The sequence below is a fragment of the Mytilus galloprovincialis genome, chromosome 9 (assembly GCF_965363235.1).
Source record: "Mytilus galloprovincialis chromosome 9, xbMytGall1.hap1.1, whole genome shotgun sequence".
Taxonomy (NCBI): domain Eukaryota; kingdom Metazoa; phylum Mollusca; class Bivalvia; order Mytilida; family Mytilidae; genus Mytilus; species Mytilus galloprovincialis.
The window spans coordinates 29,905,278-29,932,438 of NC_134846.1; the positions used below are offsets into that span (position 1 = coordinate 29,905,278).

Sequence of the window (27,161 nt, forward strand, 5' to 3'; positions counted from 1 at the left end):
TACAATTTCAACTCGAATCTTGTTGCATTCCAGTTTAGAAAATTTATACTCCCGGTCACATAGCTTCGAGGGCATGACTTTTCTTCCTTTATTTCCTTCCAACTTTGTCTTAATTTAAACAGTTTCAGCTCAATTTGTATTTTCTTTATAAGGTGTTTGTGATTGATTGATTATTGGTTGCATAACGTTCAGTGGCAAATATGTAATGCCTGTTTAGAACGATAAGAGGTTTGTGTAAAATATGACTCATCAGTTGAACATTCCCGCAGAGTTTCAAAAGCATTATATAATGACTTTGCATTTACAACTTAACACCTACTTATGCAGATATTTTGTATTTTACAAATTCCTGGAAAGTTTGGTTGAAATTCGCCAACCGTTTCATAACAAAATGACAATAGGAAAATTAACACCGATGGCCGATGGGTCTTTCCTCTAGATAAGCTAACAATGCTAGGGGTTTCTTAAAATAATTATTATGGTGTTTTTATAGATGTGTACTAACCAGTTGGTTTTTTTAGGGAGAGGGAGGGGGCTATGATTAGATTTGAAAAAGGCATCAACTAAGAGCTAAACGACGAGCAGAAAGCAGAAAATGTAAAAAAAAAAAATGAATTTGCGTATATCAGAGTGGCGGGTATATGTCGAACACGACATGAGGCGCTTCAAAACTTTCAGAGTCAATGAAAGCTTATGGAGAAACCCGAGAGAAGAAATCAATCAGACAATAGAGCGTTGTGTGGGATTAATAAAGCCATACATTAAATCTTTTCAGGAACTGTAATACAACAATAAAATTATTATCTAACTGGCTTACTATGTATATATAATCAATCTAAAATCGAATGAACTTGTATAACTCTCAGCCCCCCTTTTTCTATCACACCCACTATTGCACGCGTACAACTTTCAAGTCGTATGATAGTCAACAATATCACAAAAGCAATTGTCATAATATTAGGATGTTACGTAAATGTGATTTGAATTCACCAAGACGCAATGATTTAATTTTTATCTATAATCAATGTTTTGACACCGTCCCCAAATTTAAAGTGTAATTTGTCAACCTCAGCGACGAGAATATACCTTTTCGTAACATGTCTATTAAGATAAAAACTAGATGTGTATATAATTCAATTAAAAGTGTTGACACACGCATGCCCTGTGTATTCACTCAATGTCTATATATTATATTTTATTTATTTGTACATCCTGTCACAATAATTAAAAGAAGGTAAGGAACCCATAAATCTTTAAATACACAGCAAGTTTTAAGAGAAAAATCAAAATAGGGATACAGCCAACATCATCATGTCACAATCTCAATCAGAACAAAACCACAAAATATTTAACAAGAAGCACAAACTAGAGGCACTAAAGAGCAAGTGTCGCTCACCTTGGTCTATGTGAATATTAAACAAAGGAAGCAGATGGATTCATGACGAAATTGTGTTTTGGTGATGGTGATGTGTTTGTACATCTTACTTTACTGAACATTCTAGCTGCTTACAATTATCTCTATCTATAATGAACTTGGCCCAGTAGGTTCAGTGGAAAATGTCAGTAAATATTTACAAATTTTATGAAAATTGTTAAAAATTGACTATAAAGGACAATAACTCCTTAGGGGGTCAATTGACCATTTTGGTCATGTTGACTTATGTTTAAGGTCTTACTTTGCTGTACATTATTACTGTTGACAGTTTGTCTCTATCTATAATAATATTCAAGATAATAACAAATAAACAGCTGCGCCATGAGCGCATGATTCGCCCGACGTCTTGTGTGGAAGTTTTATGCAATAATCATAAATAGTTTCTGAGAAAGTTTTAAGCAATAACCATATATTGTTTTTGAGACACAGCGGGGACATGTGAAATCCCCAACCCTGTTTTTTTTTTACAAAAAACTAAATTTCACTAAAAAAAAATTTGGGAATCAAAACCAAAACGTATACAGATCTTTAGATTAATATAACAAAGAAGTGTGTAAAGTTTTTTAAAGCAATAATCAAAAATTATTTTTGAGATACGGCACGACATGTAAAAAAAAAACCTCCCCTGTTTAACAAAATACTCAATAACTCCAAAATAAAGTTTTGAATCATCATCAAAAAGTATACAGATCTTTAGATTAATATAACAAAGAAGTGTGTAGAGTTTTAAGCAATAATCATAAATGGTTTTTGAGATACGGCACAACATGTAAAAAAAAACCTCCCCCTTTTTTACAAAATACTCAATAACTCAAAATGAAATTTTGAATCATCACCAAAAAGTATACAGATCTTCAGATTAATATAACAAAGACATGTGTAAAGTTTTAAGCAATAATCATAAATCGTTTTTTAGATATGGTGCTACATTTAAAAAACCCTCCCCCTTTTTTACAAAATACTCAATAACTCAAAAATAAAATTTTGAATCATCACCAAAAAGTATACAGATATTAAGATTAATATAACTAAGACGTGTTTAAAGTTTTAAGCCATAATTAAGAATCGTTTTTGAGATATGGTGCGACATGTGAAAAAAACACACCCCTGTTTTAGTTACAAAGTGCCGTAATTCAAAAAGTTTTAATCTTATTTTCACCAAAAAGTATACAGATCATTTGACCATCATAAGAAACAACTATCTTAAGTTTCATGAAATTTGGATAAGTCGTTCTCAAGTTACGGTGCGACATGTTTACGCCGGACAGACAGACGGACGGACGGACGGAACGACAGACGGACGGACACCGGACAATTGTATACCATAATACGTCCCGTCAAAATTTTGACGGGCGTATAAAAACGGCAATATTTCTTTAAATTACCAATTCAGGGACAGCAACCCAATAACCGGTTGGCCGATCCATCTGAAAATTTCAGGGCAGATAGATCTTCACCTGATAAACAATTTAACCCCGTCAGATTTGCTCTTAATGTATTGGTTTTTTTTTTAGATATAAGCCAAACACTGCATTTTATCCCTATGTTCTATTTTTAGCCGTGGTGGCCATCTTGGTTGGATGGCCGGGTCACCGGACACAATTTTTAAACTAGATACACCAAAGATGATTGTGGCCAAGTTTGAATTAATTTGGCCAAGTAGTTTCAGAGGAGAAGATTTTTGTAAAAGATTACCAAGATTTACGATTACTATTAAATTTACTATAAAGGGCAATAACTCCTAAAGGGGTCAACTGAACATTTCGGTCTCAGTGGCGGATCCAGAATTTTTCATAAGTGGGGGCCCAATGACTGACCTAAGAGGGGGCCCGCTCCGGTCACGCTTCAGTGATTCCTTATATAAGCAACCAAATTTTTTCCCAAAAAGGGGGGGGGCCGGCCCCCCCCCCCCCTAAATCCGCCTCTGGGTCTTGTTGACTTATTTGTAAATCTTACTTTGCTGAACATTATTGCTGTTAAAAGTTTATCTCCTTCTATAATAATATTCAAGATAATAACCAAAAACAGCAAAATTTCCTTAAAATTATCAATTCAGGGGCAGCAACCCAATAACGGGTAGTGCGATTCATCTGAAAATTTCAGGACAGATAGATCTTGATCTGATAAACAATTTTACCCCGTCAGATTTGCTCTAAATGCTTTGTCTTTGGAGTTATAAGCCAAAAACTGAACTTTTATCCTTATGTTCTAATTTAGCCATGGTGGCCATCTTGGTTGGTTGGCCGGGTCACCGGACACATTTTTTAAACTAGATACACCAATGATGATTATGGCCATGTTTGGTTTGATTTGGCCCAGTAGTTTCAGAGGAGAAGATTTTTGTAAAAGTTAACGACTACGGACGACGACGCCGGACGCCAAGTGATGAGAAAAGCTCACTTGGGCCTTCGGGCCAGGTGAGCTAAAAGTTTATATAAAATTTAATAACTACATGCATTAATTGCTTACTTATACATGTTATATATGTATTTAAAATGAACCTGTATTATTTGAAGTCCTGTGACTGCAAGAACCTTGCCATCAACATGATCAACACTAGTTGAGAGTCGCGTGTTTGACATAATAACTTTACGTCACACAGGAAAGGAATATTATAATTTGTCGTTCTAAGTATTTTCAATATAATAATAGAACAATAACATTTAATAAGAGCGTATCGCAGATTGCAATCATTTGCTGTTTCATGTCTTGCTTTAAGCATGAAAAAAAATGTAGTAAAAAATTCAAAGCTCATCAGGTGTAAAAACGTAATCTTACAACTTTATCGGAAGAAAAATCATGGCAGAAATTAAACAGAATACAAACTGGAAATTGTCAATCAAATGCTACTGCATAGAAACCTAAAAAATCTAGTTACACGAAACTAAATAAGGCTGTTAACAACATTGAACATACCTTTGTGCATTGTAATACACATGAATGAAATACTTACTGTTGTTGAGATCCTTGCTACAGTACTGGCAAATCTATAAATCCTTGGTAAAATGAACCGTCTCAAGTCAATATGAAGATCATTCTTTGTATTTCCAATTAAAACAATTAGCAAGACCAAGTTGAATGCTGATGAATGATGGAAGCATTTCTGGAGTAATTATTTCATTAAGCTAAATGTAAGTACTTGCAGCAAATAATAACAACAACACTCGAGTAGACTAAATTATAATGGACTTTGCCAAAGCCTTTGACAAAGTCCCTCATAAAAGATTACTCTACAAACTAAACTACACTATTACAGTATCCAAAATAAAACTTTAAACTGGGTCTCTGCCTTCCTAAATGACAGAACACAAACAGTTGTCCTGGATGGTGAGTCATCTGACCTAGCCCGTCACCTCAGGTGTCCCTCAAGGAACAGTTCTGGGCCCAGTATTATTCTTATATACATTAATGACCTTCCAGAATACCTATCATCCAGTAAGCTCAGACTGTTTGCCCATGACAGTATCATCTACAAATCCATCAAATCTATAAGTGATTGTGATGCACTACAGTTAGATTTAGATGCGGCTGCTAGGTGGGAGTAAGACTGGTTGATGGCTTTCCATTCAGACAAATGCACAGTCCTTACAGTTTCACAGAAGAAAAACCTATTTAAACATGACTATATCCTCCACAATCACAAACTGGAACTTGTCTCTTCGGCTAAATATCTCGGGGCATTACACTTCAAGCAAACCTGAAATGGTCAAAACATACAGCTAGACATCATAGCTAATGGCAATGTTCAGTATGGAACTCTCACACAGTTGAACAAACCTCTAAAATCGAGATGGTCCAAAGGGGAGCTGCCAGATATGTCTGTAACAAATACCATAACATCAGTAACCCCACAGATATGATAAACACCCTAAACTGGCCCACTCTACAAGAAAGAAGAACACGCACAAGATTAATAATGTTCTACAAAATAGTACACCAGCTGTTCTTCACAAATTCATTGAACTCTTTATTAGCCTATGTACATAGTTTTAATCACAATTTAAAAAAATTACACACCTCAAATTTATTTCCAAATATTTTTGTTTTTGTAAATATATATATATATAGGCCTTGCTGCGCAAACAGTAAATAATCTTCGTTCCGAGATATTACTGCCAGTAATATTCAACAAAATTATGCAAGGTACCTATATATAACTTGCCCATTTTTATAATTTATAATTTTGTTGGTAATGCCTAGCAAATGGTCACAGAAAGATATAGGAATCGGCTAGGTCTTTGCATCGGAACTAAACACATTCATTCTAAAAACAGTTGTTGGCATGACACGGGTTATGTTCTTCTCATATATGTTATGATGGTATGATACTAAACCCCTAACGGGAAGGATTGTGCCTGATGTTCATATGATGAAACCATAATCTTTCAGTCAGTTTAATTGAAGTCTGGAGCTGGCATGTCAGTTAACTGCTAGTAGTCTGTTGTTATTTATGTATTATTGTCATTTTGTTTATTTTCTTTGGTTACATCTTCTGACATCAGACTCGGACTTCTCTTGAACTGAATTTAAATGTGCGTTTTGTTATGCGTTAACTTTTCTACATTGGTTAGAGGTATAGGGGGAGGGTTGAGATCTCACAAACATGTTTAACCCCGCCGCATTTTTGCGCCTGTCCAAGTCCGGAGCCTCTGGCCTTTGTTAGTCTTGTATTATTTTAATTTTAGTTTCTTGTGTACAATTTGGAAATTAGTATGGCGTTCATTATCACTGGACTAGTATATATTTGTTTAGGGGCCAGCTGAAGGACGCCTCCGGGTGCGGGAATTTCTCGCTACATTGAAGACCTGTTGGTTACCCTCTGCTGTTGTTTTTTATTTGGTCGGGTTGTGGTCTCTTTGACGCATTCCCCATTTCCATTCTCAATTTTACTTCTAATACTGGCCTTATAATGCTGGAAAGCTGTCGGCTTGTTTTGTTTGGGATGAGTACTACTGATTTCAAATATCAAATGTACAGTATTCTGCCATCCATATAAGAGGTACAATATTGGACATTACTGTAAATTCAGAAATTATTGCCATGTTTTTATTATTGGGAAAAATGCAACAGGGCTATGATAGCAATAATTTACACTCGCATTTGATTTTTTTTATATCTTAAATGAACAGGATTTTTCTCAATATCGCAAAATCTAAAATCGCATTTTAATCTTAAATGACAAAACTCAATAATAATTGCAAGCCATAAATTCTAAATGAACAGTACCTCAATATGGTTCCATTATGTAAAGACATTTATTTTATATATATTTCTTCTCAAAGTACATGTTTGTTGCTTTATAATATATATTTAATATACTTAAAATGCTTGTGGTAATAAAAAATTCTTAACGGATTTATCAATAAATGGATGGTTACAATTTATTATCAAAGAGTTCAAGCTTTCAAAACCATCTGTACCAAATCAAATCAAATATATTTTATTGTCAATTAAAGACGCCCATTACAGGCAGAATAATCACAAGTTAAATTTGGTACAATGATTACAAAATGATTACAATTATTTGAGTACAATTAAATCAATGATTACAACGAAGAGAAAAGAAAGACACACTAATGTATATTTATAAAATGTATCATGTTTCAACTTTGACAAATACAGTGATCCTAAAAAATATAGGAAACTGAATTTAAACATTCTGGTTTTTCCCCTGGTGCTTTTATGATTCTACATTAAGAAACTGTACAAATATCTAAATTATGCCTCTGTCTTTTACAGTAAAACATATAAACTCACTAAGTTGCTAATAGTTGTTTTCGAACAACATTTAAATTATTAATTAAATTGCTCACTTGATTAAAAATGTGACTATCTTTCAGTACCAGCACCCATATTCCAATGATACATTTGTCAGCATCTTTTAAACATTTTTAGTATTCAGCAAGACAAATGCATATAGATCCACTGATTTTAGAATATTCCTTATTATCATTAATATTCATATTTGAAAGGTTATCAAAAATTAAATCAAATGTCAAAATTACTAAAACAAAAACTGAGCAGGTAAATGAATAGTGGTTCTAAATTTAAGAAGGGAAATGAAGAAAGTGTGAAAGAGACAAAAAGCCGATCAAAGGGCAGAAAAGATCAGAAGGTCACGGAATGGGTCTTAAACACAGCAAGAAAATCATGCATCCACAGGCGGGGTTCAGCTGGCCCCTAAACAAAATGTGTACTAGCACAGTGAACATGAAGGTCACACAAACCTCCAAAACATATAAATGAACTCAAGATAAAAAAAAATACAAGACTAACAAAAGCTTCAGGCTTTGGTCAGGTGCAAAAATGTGGCAGGGTTAAACATGGTTTTGTGAAATTTCAACCCTCCCCCTATAACTCTAGCCAATGTAGAAAAAAACAAAATAACAGCAATATTAAAAGTAAAACTACACCAAAGGAGTCAGTCTGTTGAAATTGGTTCAGTTATAGCATAGTGCATACTACTTGGTGGACTGTATTTATATCTGCTCGTATTAAAATAGAATTACTCCTAATAATTGACAAACTATAATCATTTTGTCCATGTTTTTGAAAAAGAGTAGGTAATAGTATTAGTTGTTCTTGTGAAGTGCTTGTCAATATGAACCAAGATGTCATGTTACTTATAATATTGTGGATATTTTTTTAATATTAAATTTTTCTCCCTACAAATGGTTTTTACATTAAACATTTAATGGCTTACATTTTCTCAATGCTATTTAACAATATCAAATACTTTTTGTAACAAAAAGTTCTAATTAGATTTATTGTATAAACTGTGAACAATTTGCAAATGAATAAACACAGATTTGCATCAGTCAATGATAGATTTTCCTTTAGCAATATTTGTTTGTTTTTGATTGTTGTTTATTTTGGCCATTGGTTTTATATTCTTTGATACCAAGTTCATCTATAAATACAGAACTGTAAGTTTTACAATTTTGCACTAGTGCCTGTGTCGCTCATTGATATTTTTATTTACAATTGATACATGAAAAAATGCCACCATTATACTTTTGCTTTAGTTTCATAGATACTGCATTTCACTCCTATGTTCTATTTTCTTTTGTTTTTCGTGACTTCATGACAAGATTCAATATGGCTGATTAAAATAGGTGGAGAATGTATACAAATGGTAATTATTAGATAATAGTGTCAAGGAAATGAATAATCAAACATAAATAGGTATGTCATATCCTGGAAAAATAGAAACAAACTATTCACCAACAATAAACAATATGTTTTGGGGAAATAAATGCTACCTGAACCTGGGTCACAATTAGGAAGGTTTTGAAATAGGTAAAATCTGTAGCTCTATAGTCCGCAATTTGTCAAAAAAATATCATGAGGACTTAGAGCTATGGTTCCACAGCTATCTAATTATTGCTGTCAGAGTTGACACTGACTTCATAATGTTTTGATCAATTAAAGGGGCTCACAGGCCATAATATTTTTTTTAATTTAATATAGGATTTTGCTATATTTTTCTATAAATGAACATTATCTAATACTTTTTAGTGGCATTTTTGTACCAAAGGTAGATAATTTGGAGCTTTGTCAATGATATCTACATTTGAAAAGTCATCTGGGGCCCACACGAATTGATTTTTTTGAATGATTTTTGTACCATATGATAAAGTAACAACTACTAAAGGTAATAAATAAAATTTGTAATAAAAAATAAATGTTTAATTTTTTCTGAAATATTTATACCCTAGAGCCTCCTTAAAGGTGGTTTCGCTTGGTATATATGTTTTCAAATTATATTTGAAATCAAATTTTATTGGTTACCTCTATTTCACTATGATCAGATCGTGATAAATATGTGACAATGTTCAGAGTGATCTAACAAAAACAACAATTTTTTTTTATCTATGAATGTTCGTTCAAAAAATTTGGATTGTGATGAAAAGAATAAATAAACCACTGAATGCAGAATTTTTCACAAGTAAAAAGTCAATAATTAATCATCAAAACTTTATTTTTTCTTCCGAAAACCTGTCTTTTTCTCTTTGCCCCTCCCTGCAAATGAACCTTTGTTTGTAAATTTCTTGTCCTTTCCATGCATTTTGTCCTTAGAAAAACTTTTCCCAGATTTCAATTTGTCCTTTGAATTTCCTTTAGAAAACTTGTTTCCTTTGAAATTTGATTTCATGTCTTTACGATTATCAAAATCTTTCTCTTTTCGATTGGTAAAATCTTTCCCATATTGATTGGTAAAATCTTTCTCTTTACGATTCCTAAAATCTTTTTCTGTATCTTTCTTGAATCTTTTAGTCTTATCATTAGGTCTGGAGTGAGATCTATTTCTCTTCTGGGCTCTTGCTTTTGGAAACAATTCTGAAAATATCACAAAGAAATATAATTAGAATAACTAATATATAATCAACTAGTTTCACCTATAATTAGTAATGACATAAAAGCATATTAAAGATGATACTAAATAGCCATTAACTAAGGAAGGACCAAGATGAAAAGACAAACACCACACCACAAAAGCATTAACCACCATACTAAAGATTGTACAACAATAAAACCTTCAAAATCATAGATTAACTCAGACTCTCTCATAGAGTAAGTAATTCCTATTTTAAAGTAGGCAATCTTTTCATAATAATAAATACTATGATTCCTGAGCATGATTATATATGGAAAAAACAAATTTTTTATGATAGAAAGAAAACAAAACCACAGATTTTAAAAATAAATTATGAGAAAATAATTCTGTAATGTTTTCAGAAAATAGAATTTTAAATTAGGGTCAAGGGACTGATTTTCTTGCTGCAGAACCATTAAGGTAAATTAATTAAGGCAATTTTATCTGAGTTATCTCCCCTTATATGGCAAAGCTGAAATAAATTGAATCATAAAATAAATGTTCTGTATTTTTTTTTAAACTGTCCAACAAATAAGATACAACATATAAATTTCTTCTCTTGAATATTAATGAATCTTTGTATCAAATTTGTTTATTTGTAGACATGTTCTGCTTTTTACAATCCAAAATGGTGGAAAACACTTGATAAACCTTAATTAAAGGGGCACTAGCTACGAGATATATAAAAAATCTAAAGTTTGATTTTTTTCTCTTCAATCAATAATGAAAGTTAAATAGTGAAAAAACAATTTTGTCAAATTACGCTAAGAAACATTGATAATTAGTTATTCACTTGCAAGTGAATGAGTCGACCTCTTTAAATCCGTATTCATGTGAACTTCAATTTAACCCCTAGCTAGAGATTGACAACGCATGCATTGTACATGTACTGGTTGTTTAAAGAAAAAGAATGTCAACAATGAAAGTGAAACTACGGTAATTCATTTGAATACTAATTCAATGCACATAAAATCATTCTTATACAGTTAAAAACAATGAGAAACATCTATTTTTAATCTATAAAATAAAATCAAACAGACCTATAAAAATCCAATTGCACATGTTGGTTTAATCTATTCATATCTTTATTCATGTTTACATCGCTTATATGGTCATCTGAGGTCAAACCGATAGTTAATTAGATGGCGTCTGGACTAAAATTCACACAAAACGAACCTATATATTTTCTACCCCATGCTCTGTAAACTAATTATTTTAGACTTTTGATAGTTTGGATAAAAATTTTACATTGTTATAAATCAAATATGAGAATTTGAGTCAAATCAGTGACCATGAATTTGACAGCTAGTGCTCCTTTAATTAAATGTTTTAATTTGCTTCCTAATATTTCTATCAATTCTATTAATGTAAGAGCTTAAAATGACTGAAAGATGTAGAAGTCATGTCAGAAAATTGTTATTTCCTATTCTCCACAAATCCATTAGGTTGTACTAAGCTAAGTTATAGATACAGCCTTAAGGTCCTAAAGTTTGTAGTACAATTATAGAATATGTCTTTTGTTTGTAACATACCTGCATCAGGTTCCACACCAACTTCCTGTTTGTAGTACTCTCTATCATTATCATGGTCTATAAATATAAAAAAAATATTTCTTATAACTGCAAATGATCAAACTTAACATTCTGACTGGTTTACCGATTAGTTTGATAACATCTTTATCTAAAATAAACACCACATGTTTTCTGCTCATACTAAAACCTCCTCTTTTTTAACTTGCCGTGTTTGTACTTATATGAGCAACTACACAACATGTGCAATATGTGCAGTCAGGGGACTTACTGAAATAAGTGATTTTTAAATCACTTATTTGAGTAGCAAAATTGAAGTTTTGTCACAAATTGTGATTTTGTAGTTTTACCAAAATTTTAAACACATAGGTTTTAATAATATCTTTTCATTAATAAAATTGGAAAAAATGAACTTTTTGCTTCTTTTATGTAGCAAGGTTTATGCCTTTGATGCTATCATTTATCTGCAAATTCTATTTTAGTTGAAAAAATGCTATAATAATGGCTTTACATAATAAACTCATACTTTCTTAACAGATTTTTCCCAGCAGTGGGAGTAATTTTCCTGTAAAGTTCAAAGTTTCATCTTTCAGATTATGAATAAAATTCTACTGTTCGCGATAAAAATTTCACTGTTCGGGGGGTGCTGATTGTTGAAATTAGTGGGGGGTATTAAAATAATTTTTGGGAAGGAAATTGAGGTATGATACTTAAACAAGTGATTTTTATGTCATTATCCTAGATTCAGTACAAGGTCATCACCTGAAATGACCTGGTCATCCTAGACAACACAGATGTTGGTTCTGATAAGTTTAGAAACATAATTAGTCTCTGGATCATTAGTATTCTATATTTAAAGCTATAATAAACTTGAATCACTTCTTCTAGTGATTAATTTGTACTACTTATAGGTGATTATTAAAAAAGACAACTCTTACTTCCAATCTGTATGGAAATAATGTTACTTAAATCAGTGATTTAGAAAATCACTCATTTAAGTAAGTCCCCTGACTGATGTGGAGCAGGATCTGCTAACCATTCTGGAGCAAATAAGATCACCCCCAGTTTATGGTGGGGATCATGTTGCTCCGTCTTTGGTTTTCCATGTTGTTTTTTCTATACTGTTCTATGTATTTTGATTGTTTTCACTTTTGAGCCATGACCTTCTGTTGTTTGCAACTTTGTCCTTATGTTTCCGGTGGATAGTTTTCTTGTTCACAATCATATCAACATATGAATTTGCATTTTGTTGAAAGGAGACTTGAAGCTAGTTTTCCTAAACCACATTAACAGTTAACTTTTTAATATGTCTTGTCTGTGTGACCTAATAACAATTTTCCTACAACTTGACGGCACAGAAGTTAGAAACAAAACCTTGGTCAAGCCATTATCATAGAATAGCTATTGGAAGAATTCAAATAGAAAAAATATTCATCGAGTGACTGAAACAACACATTAATTCATGAATACACCTAGCGCATGAGTTATTTATCAGTGTTGTTCAGTCATGAGTTGAATTTTTTTGAAATTTTCATTCTTTGATTAGTTATTCTTTTTATAAAATTGGCAATTGGCTTCCAGAAAATACATGAATTGGAGCTTTTTTTTTAATGAAATGAAAGTATAAAATTTAAGGAACTATATCTTTTTCTACACATTCACAATTTGTTTTGATCCACTGTAATCGACATCTTGACCATGTTTACATGTGAAGTTATCATGTTTTTTTTTTCCACTGGGAAATCAATGTTATTCATTGCAACTTATGTAATAATACAGAATACATACCATTTTCAACTTTTTCCTTTTCCTCATCTGTACTTTCCTCCTCATCGTCACTTTTCTTCATTCCTTCCAACGATTTTACCTTATTAGCCTCTTTTTCATCTTGCTTCTTTTTCACATTTTCTTCTTGTTTCTTTTTCCTGATTTCTTTCAACTTTCTGAAAGATACATCATGCAATGTCATGAGTGTAATGTTATTAAATAATAGATTGTCCTGCAGGAATTAAAACGATGAATATTTGCCAAGAAAATGTCAATGTGTCCATGGAGCTTTGAGTAAGGGTCACAGTTAAGTTTCCATTGTTACACTACTAAACAAGGACATTTTTAATGCATTTACTTCAATAGAGACTAAGGCAATACAGTGACCTATAGTTGTTAATTTCTGTGCCATTTTGGTCTCTTGTGGACAGTTGTCTCATTGGCAATCATACCACATCTTCTTTTTTATATATAAATTTACCAAACAATTATTGGTAATGCTACGGTTTTTTAATTTGTTGGTTTACGGATTTTTGCCATGAAAAAGTCGGGTTGATCGGTCGGGAAAAAAAAGAGAAAAAAAATCTCAATATATATTTCACCTATCTAACAATATGTTTGTTATGCTATTTTATCATCATTTCTTAAATTTTAGTTCAATGAAATATTATTACTCAGCTGTTATAAACATCAGATGACATTGTCTAATAATTTACAGTAAAAAAAAGGGGGGTGCACAGACAAAGACGAAATTAAATCGTCATTTCAGAAACAAGTAAAACAGATTTGGGTAGCTCTTAATCAATTCCAGAAAACTTGGTGAATAATGATCTTCAAGCACAAAAAATGATAAAGAAAAAATGCAAAAACGTCGTAAGAAAATAAGTTTTAACACACATGTCAAAAATCCACTGGAAAAACGAGATTATCGGGTTAATCTGTTGTCTCGCATTCCGGTTTTTTATCCAAATGGACGATAATTTTTTTTATTATCTATGAAACAAGAAAATTCCAAATGATTTGTTAATATTCAGTACTTCAACTTGATGCCTTCACCCTGTCCACATTTGGACAAGTCTATTTCTATGAAATGATGCATCTTACGAACTGATGACAAATAAGGGAAACAAACTTATTGTGTAATTGTTTTAAACACAAGTTTCTTTCCGCAAAATTATTAGCGCAAACAACATTTCAAGGTCAGTTATAATTGATTTGTCTATTTTTAGAAACGTAAACTGGAAGTTTTATTTTTTCACAACAGAAAGTGTTATCAATTTTGTTAGTGATTAATGCATTTCATTTCATAATGCATTTGTTAGGGTCGGCAGGAATAACTAGAGGCTCTCAAGAGCCTGTGCGCTCACCTGTTACTGTATTTACTGATGTCGGCCATCTTGGTTGGCAGGCAGGGGCATTAGACACTTTTTTTAAATAGATACACTTGTAATGATTGTGGCCAAGTTTGGTTAAATTTGGCCCATAAGTTTAGAAAAGAAGATTTTTGTACAAGTTACAAATTTTTAGCCATGGCGGCCATCTTGGTTTGATGGCCAGGTCATCGGACAAATTTTTTAAACTAGATAGCCCATGAATGATTATGGCCAAGTTTGGTTAAATTTGGCCCAGTAGTTTCAGAGGAGAAGATTTTTGTAAAAGTTTACGGACGATGGACGCCAAATGATGAGAAAAGCTCACTTGACCTTTCAGGTCAGGTGAGCTAAAAAAGCATGAAAAGTCAATTTTATTTTTATTCTAGAAATCGGCAAAATCGGGCCGGCAGATCTGTAAACCAACAAATTAAAAAATCCTGGCCTAAGGACATTCTTCACAAATCTTTTATACAAATTTTTTTTTTTTACAGGGCTAAAATTGTCTGTGTTTTTTACAAATGATTACAAGATTAAGACAAAATAATCCCAGCACAAAAATTTGTAAGTAACAGTAACCTGCCAAGGAAACAAAACACTTGTTGTACTCGGCTGATATTTCAGACTAAAATGGTTATGAATTAGACACGTTTCAGTATAAAAACAAACCTTTTCTTTTCTCTCAGAGCTTTCAATTGTTTAACCTCGTCACCTGTCTTCTCAATAAATTCATGAAACATAACTTCTCCATCACAGATCCCTTCTTCTATCTTGACTAGCTGTAATGTAAGTCTAGGGCCTAGTTCTGTCAATCTGTTGAAAGTAATAAATCAGTTAATTTATAGTCCTACCAGGCAAAACACAAGCCACTTATGTCATTTTTTTTGGAAAAAAATAAAAATTGTAAATATACAATGTATTTCATTTATAAATTATGTCAAGATTTTTTTTTGACCCAATCTGTATTTGGTCGAACATAGGTAATGAGTATTGTGTATGAATTTTATAACATTTGTTGCAGGCAAACAAAGTTAGATAACAGAAACCAATTTTGGGACGTACAGACAACAACACTTTGACTAAAATCAATAAGGCTCGTTTAATTTTTTATAAAATTTTGACAAAATATTGACTTGAACCCTTTGACATAAAAAATCAAAATTTCTAAAAAACTTGAACCAAACACATTGTCTGAAAAAAATGGTTGGATATATAGCAGTTTGACAAACATTAATTTTGATCATTGAGAAACTTCATATTTTCTTAACAATAGAACTTGATGAAAACGTTCAATTGATCTTGCAGATTTATCTGCATGTAGTGTTGTTTACCATCTTAATGCAAATGAAAAAGATGCTAGTTTTAATGAAGGAACATATGTTTAAATAATCAATTACTGCTCAGGTAAATTCAGATTATATTTCAGCATAATTACTACATTATTTAAGGTATAATTTAGGAAAATTTCATTTACAAAAATTGAACTAAATAATATTTATCCAGTAATCATGGAAATAGGTGTGTCAAGGAAATGATGGGCTATTGGAGATTCACTGACCTAATTGCACTTTTTGTGGCTTGAATATTTCCTCTGCTACCCACATGTTGTGGTAAAACAACTTCATTGTGTTCCCCATCTAACTCAGCCTCACTGTCAGATAAATAACCAGCTCTGAAAATATAATCAAATTAAAAGTAATCTAACATGTCAAAGGCAATACATATAGAATAACTTGTTTTTGTCTCAAAGTAGAAATTTTATTTGTACAAGGCTTACAAATATGAAAAGGGTGAGGCTCATTCTGTGCCTAAAGCTTGTTTCAAATCAAGACTTCAGAAACACATTATCAATGTCTCAAACTATATAAAGCCAACATTTATAGGGTCAATGCATTTTGACTAAACAAACATCACAGTTACAGTATTAAATCGTTCTATAAATAGGGCTGAAAAGTTAGAAAAAACAAGATAATACTATTATTTTCCATTTTCTTCAGTGAGAATTGGATAGCAAATAAACAGCTGTGCCATGAGCGCATGATACGCCCGACGTCTTGTGTGGAAGTTTTATGCAATGATCATAAATAGTTTCTGAGAAAGTTTTAAGCAATTACCATTTATTGCTTTTGAGACACAGCGGGACATGTGAACCCCCCACCCTGTTTTCTTTTTACAAATATCACTAAAATAAAATTTTGAATCAAACCAAAAAGTATACAGATCTTTAGATTAATATAACAAAGAAGTGTGTAAAGTTTTAAGCAATAATCATAAATCGTTTTTGAGATACGGCACGACATGTAAAAAAAACCTCCCCCTTTTTTACAAAATACTCAATAACTCAAAAATGAAATTTTGAATCATCACCAAAAAGTATACAGATCTTTAGATTAATATAACAAAGAAGTGTGTAAAGTTTTAAGCAATAATCATAAATCGTTTTTGAGATACGGCGCGACATGTAAAAAACCCTCCCCCTTTTTTACAAAATACTCAATAACACAAAAATTAAATTTTGAATCATCACCAAAAAGTATTCAGATATTAAGATTAATATAACTTAGAAGTGTGTAAAGTTTTAAGCAATAATCAAGAATCGTTTTTGAGATACGGTGCGACATGTGAAAAAAAAACACACCCCTGTTTTAGTTACAAAGTGCCGTAACTCAAAAAGTTTAAATCTTATTTTCACCAAAAAGTATACAGATCATTTGACCATCATAAAAAACAACTATATTAAGTTTCATGAAATTTAGATAAGTCGTTCTCAAGTTACGGTGCGACATGTTTACGCCGGACAGACAGACGGACAGACAGACAGACGGACGGACGGACATTTGTATACCATAATACGTCCCGTCAAAATTTTGACGGGCGTATTAAAATCATGTGTAATATTATTAAATTAATCATTGTATTGTCATGAAGACGCCACACTGATAGGTGAAACATGTAAAACAAGAATGTGTCCCAAGTACACAGATGCCCCATCCGCATTATCATTTTCTATGTTCAGTGGACTGTGAAAAATGGAGTAAAATCTCTAATTTGGCATTAAAATTAGAAAGATCATATCAGAAGGAACATGCATACTAAGTTTCAAGTTGATAGGACTTCAACTTCATCAAAAACTACCTCGACTAAAAACTTTAACCAGAAGCCAGACGAATGGACGGACAAAAAGACCAGAAAACACAATGCCCATAAATAGGGCATAAAAAACCCCACTTTCTTGCCATAACTAGGATATCGATGTTGTTGTCTTTTTCACAGTTTGGATTTATGATTACTCTACCAATCTGTACCAAGAGAAAATGTTGCGTTCTTTTGACTTATTATGATCTACAGGATAAATTATGTTACCAAAATAACATAATAAAACAACAAAAGTACATTCAAAAAGACGAATTCTGATTGAATTACTAAGATTTTGTTTTAAGTTCATATCTACAGAAATATAACTCTTCAATTATATTTATTTTAACTCACTGTAAATTTGCATTAGTCTGTCCGTACGATTATTTCAAGGGCTTACCCTGATGACTCTTTGTGCCATACACGTAAAATGTACATAGGGAAGAAATGACTTGTAATTTTTGTAAATGCTAGGGAAAGTAACAGAAATTGGTCAGGAAAGAATAGTTTCACAGACCATATACAGAGCTGTATAACTTTTTTATCAAACATCTTTATCAGTACAGATCTGACTGGTAACCTTTCAACTTACTTTGTGATATATTCACTGACGTCACTATATTTACTCATATCAGGTACTGTTGCCTTGATCAGTTTCTTCACACTTTTACTCATACCAACTGGTACCACTCTTATATTGCTAAAAATACAAAATACAAGAAATATAGTATTCACTTTTGATATAAAGGTATTAAATTTACAATCTTTTATTTTGCTAGAACAAGTGTTGGTGAAAAGGAATCAAATAAGCATTATAAAATTATGCATTCTTTCATTTTAATCTCATATGAGCTTTGTTTACAAGAGAACTATTAAAATTGTCTTCTATTTCAAAATAGAAAATGAATTTAAAAAAAAAGAAGGTAAATTCAAAACGGAAAGTCCCTAATCAAATGGCAAAATGGTCCGTGTATATCTGCGTCCATTCGTTTTTCGTTTTGAAATATCAAAAACAAAAAACAAAAAACGAAAGTGTTTTCATTTTTCGTTTTTGATTTCATAAAAACCAAAATGAAAAACGAAAGTGTTTTCATTTTTCGTTTTTGATTTCTTAAAAACCCAAACGAAAAACGAAAGTGTTTTCATTTTTCGTTTTTGATTTCTTAAAAACCAAATTGAAAAACAAAAGTGTTTTCGTTTTTCGTTTTTGCTTTCACAAACAAAAAACGAAAAACAAAAGAATTTTCATTTTTCAATTTTGATTTCTCAAAAACTAAAATCGAAAAATGAAAGTGTTTTCATTTTTCATTTTTGATTTCACAAAAACAAAAAACGAAAAACGAAAGTGTATTTATGTTATTTTTCCAACACAGTTTAATTGTCATTCAAAAAATGACAATGTTGTCATTTGTCATTCATTTAAAGGTCGTTAAAGTATACATGCACAGCGGTTGTCAGATCAATACTACTTTAATCGAAGATAATGTCGAGGGATGCAAAAGTCTTTGGCAATCTAAACAATATGGATGCGTGAACTTTATTACTTTTAAGTTTAGAAAGGTCGATCCAAGATTATTAGAATTGACGACCAAGATCCATCTGCCAGTATTTTACGAACTACGAGGACGATAATGTATTTTGCTTGATTTAATTTTCAAAATTTCCGCAATTTCACAATTCAAACTGGGATATAAAATTGGTTTGTCATTAGGAGCCTATAAGGTATTAATTTTTGAGAAATTATAAATAATTGAGACAATGGACCAGGAATCCAGACCATCATACTAGTTGCCTTAATGAACGTTAGTTTGTCTCTGGGAGATTGCTATTGGTTTTCATATGGTTTCTCTTTATTTCTATGTTTATTAATTCAGAAGCATGCTTTCATTATTTACCAACATTTTACATATCACATTATAAAAAAAGACTATTATTTTGCAAACTACCATAGATTTCCGGTAATTGTTCTGCATAGACCACACCACATTGGAGTCTCTGTTAAAAATTTTCAAGTGAACCGCAGTTACCCACCCTACCCCATCATTACATAAAAGTTAATAAACAAATGTCTACGGAAATACTTCTGTCCTAACAATGTGTAAAGGGGAGCTTGGTAGCTGATGTCTGCTGGAGAAAAAAATCAATGTTGCTGTTTAGCTTATTTTTTTTCATAGATAGGTCCAAAGTTGGGGTCGAACACCGAACCCCATCCTTACCGAAAATGTAATAAAAATTGTCCTCACTAGGTGCAAAGGAAAGCTGGGTAGCTTGGGTCTACAGTAGAAAAATCCAGGGTGTTGTTATGCTTAGTTTTTTTTTCCAAAGTAGGTCTAAAGTTGAGGTCGTATACCCTACAAAAACCCTTACCTTACAGTTAATAAAAAAATTCTGCGGAAATACTTTTATCTGCTCTAGGTGAGAACGTAAGCTAGAGATCTAGGGCCTACTTGATCAAAATTACAAGTTAATTTATAGCACAGATCAATCTTTTTTAAGCTAATAAATAATTTACTTGCCCACCATACTTTGAATACAAAAAATAAACCTTTTGTCCAGTCATATTTAAGCGAAATCCACTAGTTCAGAGGTAGAATGTTTTGTAAAAACAGTTTTGTGTGGCCAAAAAAAGGTAAAGCACAAGTGCAACTTTCTTTTCTTTTAATGCAGAATCATTATTACTTTTCATGAACTATTTGACAGGATGCCGATAATAAGGAAAGCTATTTCACCCAATAGTGCAATTTTGCCATCATTAAAAAAAATCATAATTATTTACGATTCTATAAACACTCCAAGTGTTGACTATTTAAAATGTAAAGCGGACAGTACGCTGTGTAATATATCGAAAGCGATTGATTTTGGCTTTATATAACTAATAATAACATAAGATGTATGTTTCATTATAATTCGTTATTCTGATTGGCTAACTGCACATTTCATGTTACATTACACAACGAAAATCATTATTCATGATGACACGAGGTCCTACAATAAAGTGCAAAGGTGAATTTAATAAAAACTTGATAAAAGTCGTGTTTTCATGATCCTAGCTAAAACATGTAATTATAAATATTGACTTCTTTTTGTAACTTCATAGGGTTGTAAAAGCGTTGCCGTGCGTACATTTTCTGAATGAAGCGCTTCCGCTTTTCATACAAAATGTATTTCGGTCATCGCTTTACACCTCAATGAAGAAACAAAAAAAAGCATTCAATTCTTAAATAAACCAGAAATGAAATTTTAAAAACTGATGATATAGTGGTTATATATTAATAAAAACATTTTAAGTACGTTTGAGTCTTATGCAATATTTGTTTTTATATATTTGAAAACTGACTGCTACCGACTGGTTGCTTGAGCCTGGTCTCACAAACTCCGCATTTTCATTACAGCCGATTACATTGAGTGTGTAGACAAAGGTAATATCTTTGGATCGCTTGTTTGTTAGCTGAACTATGAAGTAACTAGGTAAGGTATACCACCCTCCTGTAGAAGGAGCCTAGTCCTACAGACAGATTGATTGGTTATTTGTCGAACTAGTCTACTCTTAAAGGAGGGTAGTTTACCTAACCTAATAATACAAGCAAGCTAACCAAGGATAGGCTACCTTTGCCTACACACTCAGTGCAATCGGCTGTAACATTTTTACATTACAGGTTGCAACACCTTGCCAAATCATTAGGTTCCAATAAACGTTTGGAAAATTTAGTTAATGTGCTTTCCCATAGAGTTTTATGCAGAACAATTACCGGAAATCTTTTATGGAAACTTGCAAAAACAATATCAAAATCGAAATCTAAGCGAACAATGAAGTTACTCACATTAAAAAAGGTTGAGACATTGAAGGCCAAATATTTGTTTTTATTCTTGCGTGTCTTATTATAATCAGACGGTAATTTTAGAGTTTACAAAGAAATTTAATATTAAGACAAACATTAATGTCGAGTTTCATTGGTGAAATTAACACTACAATACAAATAAAGGATTCTCAAATGATCATGACTTTTGCTTGTAGTAAAATGATCAATGAATGATTGAATGAATGAATGAATGAATCAATCAATCAATCAATCAATTGATCAATCAATAAAATTGAGAATGAAAATAAAAAATGTGTCAAAGAAACAACAGTCAGCCTAACCAAAGACCACAGCCGAAGGCCACCAACGAGTCTTCAACACAACGAGAAAATCCGGGCTTCAGCTGGTCTCTAAATAAAAATATATACTAGTAAATGGACGTCACACTTAACTTAGACAAAAAAAAAAATAACAAAAATAACAAAGATCAGAGTCTACTGTCTTGGGACAGGCGCAAAAATACGGCGGGGCTAAACATGCTTTGTTAGATCTCAACCCTCCCGCTATACAATTATATCTAGCTCATGTAGAATAAACAAACACACAACAATATGCACAGAGAAACTCAGTTTAAAAGAAATCTGAGTCCGATGACAAAATAGTAAACAAAAGAAACTACACAAAACGAATATGATTCATAAATTAACAAAGAACTACTAGCAGTAACTGACATGCCAGCTCCAGACCCCAATCAAAAATATCGATATCTGTAATAATATTCAAGAAAATAACCAAAAGCTGCAAAATTTTCTTAAAATTACCAATTCAGGGGCAGCAACATAACAACAGGTTGTCTGATGCATCTGAAAATTTCAGGGCAGATAGATAATGACCTATTAAACAATTTTACCCATGTCAGATTTGCTCTTAATGCTTTGATTTCTGAGATATAAGCCAAAATCTTCATTTTACTCCTATTTTCTATTTTTATCCATGGCGACCATCTTGGTTAGTTGGCAAGGTCACCGGACACATTTGTTATACTAGATATCCCAATGATGATGGTGGCTAAGTTTGGTTGAATTTGGCTCAGTAGTTTTAGAGGAGAAGATTTTTGTAAAAGTTACGACGACGGACGACGGACGCCAAGATATAAGAAAAGCTCACTTGACACTTCGGGTCAGGTGAGCTAAAAAACGAGAAGCGAGAACGACATCAACAAACGACAACTACTGTTTTTTGCGTGATTTTTTTATTACTAGACCAAATATTTCATGATTTTTTATTATCTAGGACTGTATTTTTGATTAACAATTGATAACCAAGTTAAATAAAATCATATGTGTGTATAGCAAACATATTAACTTTGGCTTGAAAGACATCTTTTTAATTGTTTTCGACTCGCTCTGCTCGGTCGGAAAAAATGACAAGAATAAAATCCTAAGATTGAACGCGTTCGTTCAACAATCTTATTAAAATTAATATATATATTAATTTTCTCATACACATAAGTATTACGAAATTAGAGATATACATTTTGATTAGATTAGTTCGTGTAATTTACAAATGTAGTGTTATCTGTAGTAAATTTACTGACTTCTTTAATACAGGATTTGAATAAGAATGTGTCCATACCACATAAATGCCCCACTAGCACAATCATTTTCCATGTCTAGTGGACCGTGGAATTGAGGGTCAGAACTCTATATTTGGCATTGAAATTAAAAAGATCATATGATATAGAATATGTGTACTGAGTTTCAAAAAAAAATATATCTGTACATTAACTTCACTTTCAAGTATAGAGATGTGATTTTTTTCTGAGACAAGTGCTTGTGACAATCCAAAAGAACTTGCAGTCATTCGATGTTCAGTACTTCAGTACTTTGATTGTTTGAAAACGAGGTAAAAATACCCTGCCACATTCGGTATGTGTTTTTGTTAGACCTTTTTTCCCTTCTGTTTTGTATCGATCTCATACGTTAAGCCCTTTTCCACTGATTTGTATAGTTTGTTCTTATGCTGTGATGTAACAAAACTGTCCCGGCTGTTTACAAGCATGTTAAACGCCACAATATATTGCATGTGCCTGCTCCAACTCAGGAACATGCAGTTCAATGGTTTTCGTTTGTTGATGTCTTTTATATGTGTTTTTCGTAATTCATGTTGTTTTAAAATAGGCTGTTATTTTTCTCAATTGAACTGTTTCATATTTTTCAATTCATGGACTATTGTAGCCGACAATAACGTATGTTTTTTCTCATTGTTGAAGATTATATGGTTGCCTATATATAATTGCTTACATCCACTACATTTGAACTTTGTTGGATAGTTGACTCATTTGCATTAATACCAAATCTCCTTATTAAAAGTTGAGGGGTGTGTGTGTTTCTTTGGAAAATTTCAATGTTTTTCTCCCAGGTCACCCAGTTTGAATAGAATATTTTGACATTTTGCTGTGCTCTTGGATTTGAGTTAAGAGCCAACCAAAGCTCACGGCCTATTGGTGGGTAGTTGATGACTATATGGTAAGCTCTGGATGTCTTTTTGAGTATTGCATACGGTGATTTGGTGATGTCTTCATGCCATGCATTGTCCCATTACTTTATATAGACAGCTTATCAGTCAATCTGATCTATTAAGTAGCTCTCCTCGCCTTTTGTATAGTCAGACGAAAAACAAGGTATGAACTGACTTAGCTTGGTATATACATGTTTATTTGATATACTGATATAAATATAAAAAAGAAGATGTTGGTATGATTGTCAATGAGACAACTTTCCACAAGAGACCAACATACATGTAACACAGACATTATCAACTATAGGTCATCGTACGGCCTTCAACAATGAGCAAAGCCCGTACCGCATAGTCAGATATAAAAGGCCCCGAAATGACAATGTAAAACAATTCAAACAAGAAAACTAAATTACGAAAAACCTGATCTATTAAGTAGCTCTCCTCGCCTTTTGTATAGTCAGACGAAAAACAAGATATGAACTGACTTAGCTTGGTATATACATGTTTATTTGATATACTGATATAAATATAAAAAAAGAAGATGTGGTATGATTGTCAATGAGACAACTCTCCACAAGAGACCAACATACATGTAACACTGAAATTATCAACTATAGGTCATCGTACGGCCTTCAACAATGAGCAAAGCCCATACCGCATAGTCAGATATAAAAGGCCCCGAAATGACAATGTAAAACAATTCAAACAAGAAAACTAAATTACGAAAAACCTGATCGATTAAGTAGCTCTCCTCGCCTTTTGTATAGTCAGACGAAAAACAAGGTATGAACTGACTTAGCTTGGTATATACATGTTTATTTGATATACTGATATAAATATAAAAAAGAAGATGTTGGTATGATTGTCAATGAGACAACTCTCCACAAGAGACCAACATACATGTAACACAGAAATTATCAACTATAGGTCATCGTACGGCCTTCAACAATGAGCAAAGCCCATACCGCATAGTCAGATATAAAAGGCCCCGAAATGACAATGTAAAACAATTCAAACAAGAAAACTAAATTACGAAAAATCTGATCTATTAAGTAGCTCTCCTCGCCTTTTGTATAGTCAGACGAAAAACAAGATATGAACTGACTTAGCTTGGTATATACATGTTTATTTGATATACTGATATAAATATAAAAAAAGAAGATGTGGTATGATTGTCAATGAGACAACTCTCCACAAGAGACCAACATACATGTAACACAGAAATTATCAACTATAGGTCATCGTACGGCCTTCAACAATGAGCAAAGCCCATACCGCATAGTCAGATATAAAAGGCCCCGAAATGACAATGTAAAACAATTCAAACAAGAAAACTAAATTACGAAAAGCAAAAATGTAACACATAAACAAACGACAACCACTGAATTACAGGCTCCTGACTTGGGACAGGCACATACATTTTGAATGTGGCGGGGTTAAACATGTTAGCAGGATCCCAAATTCAAGTCAAATTGATATTTTAAAACAACATAAAAGTTAAAAAGTGTAAAAAAAAAAATATTTTAATAAATGTTGAAAATATTATTGTGTATGTGAGTGGAAAACTACTTAAAATTGTAGAAATATTCAAAAGTAGCACTCGCGTTTTTGTTCTGCGGCTACGTTAACGGAACATCAATCAAGTAATCGATCTTCATGACTATGGCTTCAATATTTAATGGTATAAAATATCATATTCTGCTTGTCGTAGACTCAAAAATACTTCAAGTTGGAATAGATCTACGAGGACTAAAGAACGTTCAAGTGTGGTTTAGCAATTGTACATGCCCACGAAATCAACGTCCAGATATTGTTCGGAAGATGTTTTGAGAAGTTCCGATGCGACCGGACAAGTAAAATCTAACTGTTACAGTATATTACAAAACACAAAACTGGCTATCTTTGCTGTAAATACAAGTTAAAAACCTGACATGGTTTACATTAAAGCTAAAAATCCCAATCCCACGACATCATATAATTTAAAAAAAAACATATGACCTTTAACATTGGAGGTCTAAACTAGCATTGAGCCGTGTCCAGGTCCGAAATAGAAAATAAAGAGATGTGGAGTAAATGTACACGGGACAAAATCGCACACAATATATAGAAAAAATACAAATGTTTAATGAACAGGGCTTTTATGCCTGTTCTTCATCTTGAAAGGAGCTGGAGGGTCTTCAACGAGGAACTACATTGTAGACCATTGATCCTCATTATACAAGAGTAACATAGGTTAGTGCATCGGACTATACAAAAACATAAGTTCCTGGTTCGATCACCGTTCCGGTGAGAAAATTTCCAATCCACTATTAATAAATATGTTTAAACTAACAATAGCCACACACTTGACTTTGTGTATTATATTATTTTTTTCATCATCCTACATATGTCTTTTGATATTGTTCATACATGTAAATACTAAAAGTCTTACACTGTATCTATACATTTTGCTCCGAGACCAGAACATAATAGATAGATAAATTAAAACTTGCGCTTTAGATTAAGAAAGGGTGTGAAAGATTTTGTATAATTTTTTCCAGTTCTTCTGGAGTCCTTGAGCCCTTCCCGCGCCAACAATATATAGTTTGCTTTATTTGTAAAAGAGGCTAGTTACGCTACAATATTATCATCTTAGATTAACCTCTCCAAACTTAAAAGTAAAGATCACGCACCCTTATTGTTTAGATTGATAAAGACTTTTGCATCCGTCGACATTATCTTCGATTAAAGTAGTATTGATCTGACAACCGCTGTGCATGTATACTTTAACGACCTTTAAATGAATGACAAATGACAACATTGTCATTTTTGGAATGACAATTAAACTGTGTTGGAAAGATAACATAAATACACTTTCGTTTTTCGTTTTTTGTTTTTGTGAAATCAAAAATGAAAAATGAAAACACTTTCATTTTTCGATTTTAGTTTTTGAGAAATCAAAATTCAAAAATGAAAATACTTTTGTTTTTCGTTTTTTGTTTGTCAAATCAAAAACGAAAAACGAAAACACTTTTGTTTTTCATTTTGGTTTTTAAGAGATCAAAAACGAAAAATGAAAACACTTTCGATTTTCCTTTTGGTTTTTATGAAATCAAAAACGAAAAATGAAAACACTTTCGTTTTTTGTTTTTTGTTTTTGATATTTCAAAACGAAAAACGAATGGACGCAGATATACACGGACCCAAAATCCAATGATAAAACAAATCAAGCGAATGAACAACAACTGT

At 32.2% G+C, this 27,161-nt stretch overlaps 1 protein-coding gene across 1 annotated transcript in view; it reads right to left on the reverse strand.

Annotated features, from left to right (window-relative positions):
- Positions 1–9,398: 9,398 nt before the first annotated feature.
- Positions 9,399–27,161, reverse strand: part of LOC143044772 (suppressor of SWI4 1 homolog) — a 42,725-nt gene continuing 24,962 nt past the window's right edge. The window contains exons 5-10 of the mRNA XM_076216935.1: positions 18,206–18,313; positions 16,037–16,150; positions 15,148–15,291; positions 13,130–13,284; positions 11,345–11,401; positions 9,399–9,775 (exon numbers count right to left, since the gene is read on the reverse strand). Coding sequence (XP_076073050.1) covers positions 9,414–9,775; positions 11,345–11,401; positions 13,130–13,284; positions 15,148–15,291; positions 16,037–16,150; positions 18,206–18,313 — 940 coding nt within the window. The 3' untranslated portion in view covers positions 9,399–9,413. The remainder of the gene's footprint in view (positions 9,776–11,344; positions 11,402–13,129; positions 13,285–15,147; positions 15,292–16,036; positions 16,151–18,205; positions 18,314–27,161) is intronic.